Source organism: Macadamia integrifolia, unplaced genomic scaffold, assembly GCF_013358625.1.
Source record: "Macadamia integrifolia cultivar HAES 741 unplaced genomic scaffold, SCU_Mint_v3 scaffold_259A, whole genome shotgun sequence".
NCBI lineage: Eukaryota > Viridiplantae > Streptophyta > Magnoliopsida > Proteales > Proteaceae > Macadamia > Macadamia integrifolia.
In genome coordinates this window covers 69,921-80,051 of record NW_024870657.1, presented here as the reverse complement: position 1 = coordinate 80,051, position 10,131 = coordinate 69,921, and the positions used below count along the sequence as shown (strand labels likewise).

Genomic DNA, 10,131 nt, shown 5'->3' with positions numbered 1-10,131 from the left:
AATATTCAAATGTGCTCGGCACCATAATAACTAGCCCATGGCGAGCGTCCCATATTTATTTTATTAAACCTCAATAAAATAAATACACGGTTAAACACAGCATAACCCATCGTGCTACAGGTCTGGATTTAAACATGGAAAACACCCGAAAATAACAAATCTTAGAATTACAAATCAATCGCATCAGAACACAAGAAGAAACAATAAAGCCAATGATAAGAAGCTTTTGGTGAATGACAAGCAGAAACCCATCTAGTATTAAACATTGAATCCAATTAAGAACTCACGGGAANTCCGATCCACTTTATATATAAAAAAAAAAGATATATATATATATATATATATGTGTGAGAGAGAGGGTTTCCCACATGGAAGGAAAAAAATCGTCTGCAATTCTGATCTCGTACAATTCCGTGCAATACCACCTTCAGGGGGTGACACGTGTATTGATACCATTGCAATGGTCCATATCTGATTTAAATGCCTCTTTACTGATTTAATGTTTTATTAGTTGTACCAGATCTGGACCATTGTATTGGTATCAATACACGTGTCACCACCTGAAGGTGGTATTGCACGGAATTGTACGAGATGAGAATTGTAGACGATTTCAACCCCACATGGAAGGGAGGGGAGAATCTTTTACACGCTACATCAATCACTACGTGGAAAATGATTTTGTCCTGAGAGGATAGGGAATATAATTCCAGAGCCCACATGATGTGAAAGTAAGTGGCAAAAGCATCCTCACACTATTGGTATGTTGGGGAGATTTTCCCAAACAAATATAAATCAAGATCACTTGTAAAGACTTTCTCTACAGAGGTGATCCAACTGAGCTAGGGGTGTCAATCGATCGGATTAGTTCGGTTTCGGTTGGGCTTAATCGGATTTGAAGACTTTCAAAAGCTACACCGTGTCCGTCCATTTAACTAATCGGGCTTAGTTATTGAGGGCATGGTACACTTTATATTCGGTGGGTCAGCCTCAGGCTATAATCGGGCTACTTTAATCGGGCTTTAGTCAGGCCTTAATCGGGCTACAGACATGTTTAATGTTAAACGGGTTTTAACCGATTTTTAAACGGGTCCTCTTTAAAATGTGCACTTATATTCTGGCCCACTCATGCAAGCCAAAAAAAATGAAAATAAATCAATAAATGATACCAAATATAACCATTATTTAAAATGTGAACATGTCTTTACTTTTTAGTTTTTATTCTTTAATTTGGGGGTAAAATAGGTATTCTACAATCATTAAAGGGTTGGGCCAAGTCGGTGCACAATAGGCCGGTCTTGGTCGGGCGTTATTCGGTCGATCTCGGTCGGGCGCCCGACGGTCCAAATAGCAAAACCGAGACTGACCATTTATAAACGGGCCGGGCTCAAGCCCGAACGTTTAATAAACGGTCCGGTTCGGGCCTGTCTATAAACGGTCGGTCATGGTCGGTTTAGTCGGGTCGGGCCACGAATTGACACCCCTAGGTTACTGGATTTGTTTGTTGCCTTGAGTGGCTGACGTTTCTTTTTTTTGCCACGTCGATAAATGATTTCAGATCTATATATACATTTTTTTCCCCTCGTCGCCTCGCAACAAAATGTTTTCCCTTCCTCCTTTTCCATAGGACTTTTTTTTCCCCATTTTAATATATAATAAGACTAACCATTACCAAAAGAAGAATATTTACATAAAAATGAAAAAAGGTTTTATGCATGATCATGTCTCTTCAATGTTGAATGGGGGAGAGAGGGTATGTGTTGTTACACTTCTTCTCCCCTTCTTTGTCCGATGGTTGAAAAGTGCGACACTCTTGTACATACATGACTATGCATAAAAACTGGGGTAATTCTCATCGTCAATGTGGTGAATTGAAAAAATATAATTTTCTTTTGTTTCGTTCTATCATATTTCCAAAAGTTATTTAAGTGGAAAATAACTTATTACTATGAAATACCATTGTTTTATGTAAAATGATAGAATTTACCTTTATTGAAATAAAAGAAAAAAATTAATTATACATTTATACTGAAGGCGAAAAGTTTTGTGTATTGTTGGATTAGGGATAAGGTTACAACTTCTTGATCATCAAATTTAATTACAGCAACATTTTTCCAAACATAAAATACCCAATATTACATGTGCTATGTCAATCAAGTTTTTCCCTGAAGGTCCAAATATCTCCCAGTTGGAATGTCATATGTGGTCTAGATATTTTGGAAAGCATATCGAGCAGCCTTTTCTTACATGTTCAATTTAATCATCAATTTTCAAGTGGTAAAATAGAGCTTTAAAAATTTATAACTATGGGAAGATGCATAGTCAAAGTATCTTAAACATACATAGATGATGATGCATACTAATATGCACGAGGCTTTTTCTTGAATTAGGCTTTGAACTTTTATAGATGGTTAATCCATAATATCCCTCCACTTATCCAATAGTCAAAATTACAATAATAGTAGACCATCAAGGGAAGGCTTTCCTAATTGGTCAGTGAATGAAAATTTTTTCCCAAAGGAATTTTAAATCAACTTTACATGTATATAATTATGGTTTGAAAATTGGGCTTTCCTAAACTACAATAATAGTAGACCATTTACGTATTAGGGTCAAGCCCAGCCCATTTATAATTGATCATTCCTAGTTCACGGTGTAAGCCTGAATTAACCCAACCTACTAGCTAAACCATTTATAGGTTCCTATATATATATATATATACATAGAGAGAGAGAGAGAGAGATATTGATAATTTATCAATTATTGAATGTAAATTCTTTCTTAAATTATTGATAATTTAATAACTATGTTAAACTTTCTAAAGTCCAAGATAATTAAATCCCATCTACGGCCTTGCTTAAGGTTTTAATGGTGCATTGATCGGTTTAAGGTCCATTTAAGACCCAATTAGCCTATTTAATAAAAGTCCACTTAAGCTCGGAACTTGATTGAGCCTAACTCATTACATAAAATGGGCTAATCATGGTGCAAGCCAACAACCCTGTTAAGTCTAGCTAGGCCCGATAAATATCGATTGAGCCTGGCTGAACACCCTAAATGATATATATGCAATTTCAGATATGGCATTTCAACATCAACCTCAGTGGTCAATGGGGTAGTGGATTAATCCCTACACCTTTTTGTATTCTCAAAGTATTGTTTCAGCTCTTCATTGCTCAAAGTAGACAATGAAACCACAACATCACTCCTTATAGACTCACGACTCCACTCTCTGATCTCTTCAAAGTTGGAAATAGGTAGTCGAAAATCCGGGTTTACATCCCTACCCATGAAACCCACCCATCCTGCCCAACTTTATGGGCTTTTAATGCTAGCCAAACATAGACTAGGAGGCCCGTGCAGGACAAGTAAGGGCCGAAGGATTATCACTTATCCTTTTATCCTCTAATTTCGTCGATTTCGACGACTGTCAGACTGTGTAGTGTGAGCTTATAGAGAAGCAAACGGAAAAAGCGAGAATCCGAAAGGATGTTTAGTATATCAGTGGCTTCGCCTTCGAGCATTTTCGTATCTTCTTCAAAAATTTTCTCTGCTAAAACGAAATCCTCATTCCATGGCATCCGAATCCAGCCTGTATTGCCACTTCGTGTGTCTTCTTCGTCTTTACGAAACTCTGCTTCGTCCGTGGTTATGATGGCAAAGAGAGATGAAGAACTGAAGGAAATCAGAGCCAAGACGACCGAAGAACTTAACGAAGAGGTAATTGATCTCAAGGGGGAGCTCTTCATGCTTCGATTACAGAAATCAGCTCGAAATGAGTTCAAGTCCAGCGAGTTTCGTCGAATGCGCAAAAGGGTAAAAAAACTCCTAACACGTTTAATACCTAAAAGTGTGGTAGTCAATATTTTTGCTTCTTACTCTGTGATTTTGGAGAATATTGCTAGCCTTTGATTTTAAGATTTTAAGTGTAGACACTTGCTAAGTATGTTAAGAGATAGATTTTGTTTGGGTTTAGGAGATTCTGAGGAAAATAGTTGCAGCTTATTTTTTTATTTAGGAAAATAAGCTGACAAGGGTGTAGCTTGATGTCTTACATCTTACTGAATTTTTGGCATACAATGAACACCAGTAGTGTAATTCAAGCACAATTGATGAAACTACAGCTCATAATTTCTGGTCTGCAAGTAATAGGAATCGTCTTGGTCACTGCTGAGCCTGATGGGGATGAGATTTTGGCGTCGTTGAAGTAGCACCTTTAGTGTCCTTGACATTTTTATAGTTGATATTTGATTTTAAATAGCCAAATAGATTTCAGTAATTAACTGGTTGGAGAGGACTAGAGTTATACTATTTCACTTCACTAAAAGAGGATGATATTGTATTATTGTGAAATGTTTCTTGTAGATGCTGTGTAGGTGGGTTTTTATCTATTTATTCTATTTAAGGTCATATTAGTTGTCAAGCCTAGGTTTTTCATATCTTTTCCATTACTTCCTCCCTAGTCACCTCCGGTCTACTCCTTGACCTTTTAATCCCTCGAATCTGTAACATAGCACTCCTCACTATTTCACAAAGGCATCCACTGCAAATGTCCAGACCACATTAAACAACACTCCCTCAACTTATTCTATTGGGGCCATTCCTAGATCACCTCAAGTTTTTTCGTTGATAACTGACTGCATGCCATGATAGAACAACGTTTTCTATCTATTCTAGTTTTAACACTCATTCATCTCAACATGCTCATCTCAGCTACACTTATTTGGTTTATGTCTCATTTCTTTGTAGCCCAACATCAGTTGCATTCAACATTGCTTAATAACAATCAACTATAAATAGGAATTTGAACTATCAAAAAAAAAAAATCAACTCCATACAACATTCAGCTCTATGGGGATTTATTTGTGTTTATTTTTTTGGTACTTCTTGAGCTTAGATGTTGAGTTCATTCCATAGTTTTCTAGCTCTCTTATGTTGTCCTTATATCTAACTGTAGAGGAGCTGAAATCCAACTGGGATGGGGTGTACCCATTGTGAGGGTGGAAGGGCCGACAAGAATTTGGCTTCACTTTGTGCCCGACTAAGAAATGATAAATATCTTGTTTTGCCATGTGGCTCCACTGAGTTTATGTTTCTGGATCCTTACCATTGGAACTTTGGCTATCCAATTCATCCCCATAATGTAGAAAGTAGTGACGGCTCAAGTGAATATGTCAACACGAAACTCTCATGCATACCTGGTTCATGGGTCATGGAACTCTTAAGTCAATTCATTTTATTTAGGCAAAGTCCTTGAACCACATGAATAGCTGTGCTGATATTCCCACACATGCTTAGTCTGCCAAGTCCATTCTGCCATTCTGATTCTGGATTTGGTATTAGTGAAGTGTTAGATAAAGAAAATGGGAATAGGCTGGGACAGGCCTCTCAAATTTGCAGTCAAAAAGTGAGCTAGACTGAGTGTTGTCCAACACCAGACCTGGGATTAAATTTTTCCTCCACCTTCTGCTTGTGGCGTGGTGAATCGAACTTTAAGGCCTAAACCATCCCTGCCTTAAAACAGAGGAAGAAAAAGAAAGTGAGCTTGAATTAGAAACAGTGTCTTCATTTCTAAATGGTGGGATACTTGTGATCATGAAGATGCCCCAGGAAGTGCTTCAGGTAAAAGGGACAAGAGAGAAGGGTATCAGAGCTTGAGATAGTTACATGTTCACAGTTCTCATTTTAAGAGGGCAGGATGCATCCTTTAAGCATGTATTCCACAATACATATGTCTTCCTAATACTGCAGAGTATATGTGGCGGTGGACTGGATTTTGGTCCTTGGAGAGATTCTTTTCTCTCTCTCTCTCTCTCTCTCTCTCTCTCTCACACACACACACACACACACACACATACACACACACACACACATACACACACACGCACACACACCCACTGACCCACCCACCTAACTCTTCTCTCTTGAATTCTTCCCCTTCATTTCAGATGCATTTTGGCCTAGAAAATATAAATTGATTTGTTCATTTTGGCTAAGAAGAAGGGTTTTATTTTTTATTCTATTTTTCCACCATATTGAGTTAATGCCTATAGACATTATAAACTCTCCTTCGCCCTTTCTTTTCTTGTGGTATGATCTTCCTATCTAATTTAGCGACGATTATAGATCCTCTCTCTTCCCACCGGACTTTGGTTATTTATGACTTCTTCATATTTGGAAAAGATGAACGCTTCATTTACAGTTTAAGACTTTTTGGGGTAATTTTAAGGGAGTGGGGTCTCAGCAGGCCTCCACCTGGAAGTAAAATAGCACGCACTCCAATAACTACCGCATGGCAGTTCAGGTTGGGATGAACATTTGTGTATAGGTGGACCGAAGGACGTCTGCTCACCTGTCAAATTTCAGTCCAATCCAAGTTTGCTAAGTGGCAAAGCAGGGCAGAAAAAAAAAATCTAGGACTACCAAGGGACTACAGTGGGGTGCATAGACATTCATGGGAGGGTATGCCTACATGTGACAGGATACATTGAATCTTGTTCTGATCCACATCATTTCCTAAATAACAACGATCAGAATTTAAGATCACCGTTCCATGTGGCAAAAAAAACACAGGGCGTTCTGGTCTTCTTTCGGTGAGGGCGTGCTGGAATCTTTCTTTTTCCTTAATTTTTCATGGATCAATGTATTCTGTAATCTTTTCTTTTTGCCGCCAGAAAAATTGACCCTTTTCTTCTTGCAATAAATAGGTTGCACGCATACTTACAGTAAGGAGGGAAAGAGAGGTTGAGGAGGGAATCAATAAGAGGTTGTCAAGGAAGCTTGATCGGAAATGGAAGAAAAGCATTATTCCCAGGCCTCCACCATCTTTGAGGAAGATGCAAGAGGAGGAAAAGGCAGCAGAAGCAGCAGAAGCAGGAAAGTCTACATGATAAATCTTTCAGGAATGAATCTGTTTTCCTTATTCTTGGTAGTAGAGCAAGACGTTTGTTTGATTAGCTTTTCTGTCCCAAATATTCATGATGTGTAGAGGTTTAGTATCTTATTTTGACGATTCCTCAAATTCATGACATTGTTCAGGTTCTAACTTCTAATGTTCAAGCCATAGGCTTGGTCCTTGTAGGCATCTTGAAAAGAAAATAAATTAATGAAAGAATAGGAAGAAGGTAGTATGTGGAAGAGTTTTTTAAAAATGAAAGGAAAGGGAGACCTTTGTTGTGCAATTCATTAAGCAGATGCTATATGATTGTACTATCATTGTCACCAAATATAGTGAGCTCATAAGGAGGCATATGCCATTGTAGATGATAGATGATGGTGGGAACCCATGGTCCATCTGATCCAAACTTTTGTATTACATTGAGAACAAGGAGGCAAAGTAGACAACAAATAGTCAAAGAGTTGCTTTTTTTTTTCATGGGTTTGCCTTTTTCCTATGTATGCTTTGGCAAAGATCCACTATTTTATTTCCCTAACGCATTATGATGAATACATTATATACTTGAATCCCATAATAAGTTGAAGCTACATTAAGTTTCAGATACCAGGCCAAAATTTGGCCCATTCAATCGAAGACTTCTGATCCTGACTCAAGTTTTGGGATGGCTAGGTCCGAAGCCCAAAATAACCAACAATGACCTTCACCTACCCAACCCAACGTAAAAGGACCGACTCAAAATGGAAGATTTAATGATCAATTTGTTTATCTAGAGAAAAGAATTAGGACGTTAGCACAACAAAAAGAATATGTATTGAGACTTTATGACCAATTAATTTGAGAATTGCCAATATATTTCCATTCTTGAAGACCTTGACTACCAATTTAGGGCAATGAATGCAAACATCTTATGTTTTGGAAACCAATTATACACACTTAATGCCCCCTTATATTACTAAATATATGTATATATAATGTGATCTTAATGATTCATTCAAATTGAATCTGGTTATTCAACAGTATGAAAATAATTTATATGTATGGAGAGAGAGAAAAAAATCCATATTAAAAGAGTAATAATACCGTACCTATTAAGAAGGTAGCTAGAGGGGTACAAGCGTACAACCAACTGACATATGATAAAATCAGAGTCTCCATTTCTTAAATCTGAGATTTCTTTCCATAGATTAATAGTGGAGAGAGCTAATTAGGCAAGTTAAAATTAAATTTCAAAAAAATCCCTCTCTTTAATGCATTCTATAACGTAAGGGTATCTTATGACCATCAATGCCATTCTTATCATATCTCCATTAATCACTAGTGTCACACTATACGCGCTATATGAGTCAATATATAGGGACTTCCTCTTTAGCTTCATCCTCCACACCTCCCTCCTTCCTTCACTCTCTACCTCTCCCCTCCCTCCTTCCTCAGATAGCATCATCATCATCATCATATTGAAATGGCTAGGAAGAAGGTGAAGTTGGCATGGATCCAAAATCACTCAGCGAGGAAAGCTACCTTCAAGAAAAGGAAGAGGGGAATAATGAAGAAGGTGAGTGAGCTGAGCACACTGTGTGGGGTGAGTGCTTGCGCCATCATCTACGGAACCTATGAGCCGGAGCCAGATGTTTGGCCGTCCCCTCCAGAAGCCAAACGCGTTCTGGCTCGTTTTAGGAACATGCCCGACATGGAACAATGCAAGAAGATGTTGAATCAGGAAGAATTCCTGAGACGAAGGATCGTTAAGACCAAGGAACAAGTGAAGAAGTATTCCAAAGACAATCAAGATAAGGAGAACACCAAACTCTTGTTCGAGTGCTTGGCAGGACAAAAGGGTTTGCATGATCTGGGGCTCGAGACTCTCACCGATATCATATGGATCGCCGAATCCAAACTGAAGACCATGAAAGATAGGATGGGACTCCTCAATAAGGGCCCTACTATTCATCCCCCTCTTCCTACCCTTTCTGATCCTCCTCCCCAGTACTTCATGACCATGTCCACCCCTAATCTTAACCCCACCCCCAACCTTAACCCCGCCCCCAACCCCATGGATATTCATTATCATGATCATCAGAGGATGATGATGATGAGGAACAATAATCCTGCAACTGCTGCTAATGCTAATGCTGTAACTGTTGCTACTGCTGCTGGTGCTCCCAGAGAAGTGATCAGAAATATTGTTGGTGGAGGAGAGCAAAACAGCATGGCTGCAATAGATCATCATCAGGTGGCGGCCATAGAGGCTTTGCATGCAGGACATCAACTGACCCCCACCAACTGGTTCATGGATATGAATATGATGAGCCACAATGAACAAGTGGGCTTCGCTCCCAATGAAATGGTTATGCAATATGTGGATAACAATAACATCTGGACCAATCCTTTCTTTCCCTGAACAAGATCTCTCATATGGTGTCTAGTAGTTGTGGTTTCTCTTTCTCCATCTGCAAGTTCATTCCTAATATGTGCTTTCTTTTCTTGTTTAGGCTGCGTCTCTTATGTTTTCAGGTGTCCTCAAAGGTATTTAGAATTTAAAATTAGAGAAAAAGAACTCTATCCAAGATTGTGGCCTATATCAATGTTCTAATGTGTCTATCTCTCACCTTCTCTTCTACCAAAAAAAGAAAAAGAAAAATCTCTTACCTTCTCATCTGGAAAGACAGCTTTATCCTTTGGTTTTTGGATGTGAGTGAGAGAGAGAGACCTACACAGTGTTCCAACGTGCCTATCTCTCGCCTCCTCATACGAAAAGACAACTTTACCCTTTGATTTGTGGAGGAGAGAGATGGACACCTATGCCAGTGTTCCAATTTGTCTATCTTTTTCCAATGTGCCCTTTTTTTTTATTTTCCTCCCATGGATTTGCCTTTTTCCTATTTATGCGTTGCCAAAGATCCCACTATTTTATTTCCCTAATGCATTATGATGAATATATTGCATACTTAAATCCCATAATAAGTTGAAGCTACAACAAATTTCAGATACCAGCCCCAAATTTGGCCCATTCAACCTAAGACTTTATGATCCTGACTCAAGTTTTGGGTTGGCTAGCTGACTTCAGCCCCGTCCAAAGCCCAAAATGACCAACAATGACCTTCACCTACCCAACCCAATGTAAAAGAACCAACTCAAAATGGAAAATTTAATGATCAATTTGTTTATCTGGAGAAAAAAAATTAGGAAGTTAGCACCACAAAAGGAATATGTATTGAGATTTTATGACCAATTAATTT

The 10,131-nt window shown here is 38.4% G+C and overlaps 2 protein-coding genes across 2 annotated transcripts; both read left to right on the top strand.

The window, feature by feature from the left end:
- Positions 1–3,405: 3,405 nt before the first annotated feature.
- Positions 3,406–7,081, top strand: LOC122071536 (50S ribosomal protein L29, chloroplastic). Its single transcript, XM_042635905.1, has 2 exons — positions 3,406–3,813; positions 6,705–7,081. The coding sequence occupies exons 1-2, from the start codon at positions 3,487–3,489 to the stop codon at positions 6,885–6,887; spliced, it is 510 nt and encodes a 169-aa protein (XP_042491839.1). The 5' UTR covers positions 3,406–3,486; the 3' UTR covers positions 6,888–7,081.
- Positions 7,082–8,260: 1,179 nt separating this feature from the next.
- On the top strand, positions 8,261–9,556 carry LOC122071539 (agamous-like MADS-box protein AGL80). Its single transcript, XM_042635908.1, has one exon. The coding sequence runs from the start codon at positions 8,355–8,357 to the stop codon at positions 9,291–9,293; it is 939 nt and encodes a 312-aa protein (XP_042491842.1). The 5' UTR covers positions 8,261–8,354; the 3' UTR covers positions 9,294–9,556.
- The last annotated feature ends 575 nt before the right edge of the window (positions 9,557–10,131 follow it).

Bases quoted from the DNA above. Each gene is read 5' to 3' on its own strand.
- LOC122071536 (XM_042635905.1), top strand. From the start codon at position 3,487: ATGTTTAGTATATCAGTGGCTTCGCCTTCGAGCATTTTCGTATCTTCT. The intron at 3,814-6,704 runs GTAAAAAAACTC...TGCAATAAATAG, and splicing joins TTCGTCGAATGCGCAAAAGG to GTTGCACGCATACTTACAGT.
- LOC122071539 (XM_042635908.1), top strand. From the start codon at position 8,355: ATGGCTAGGAAGAAGGTGAAGTTGGCATGGATCCAAAATCACTCAGCG.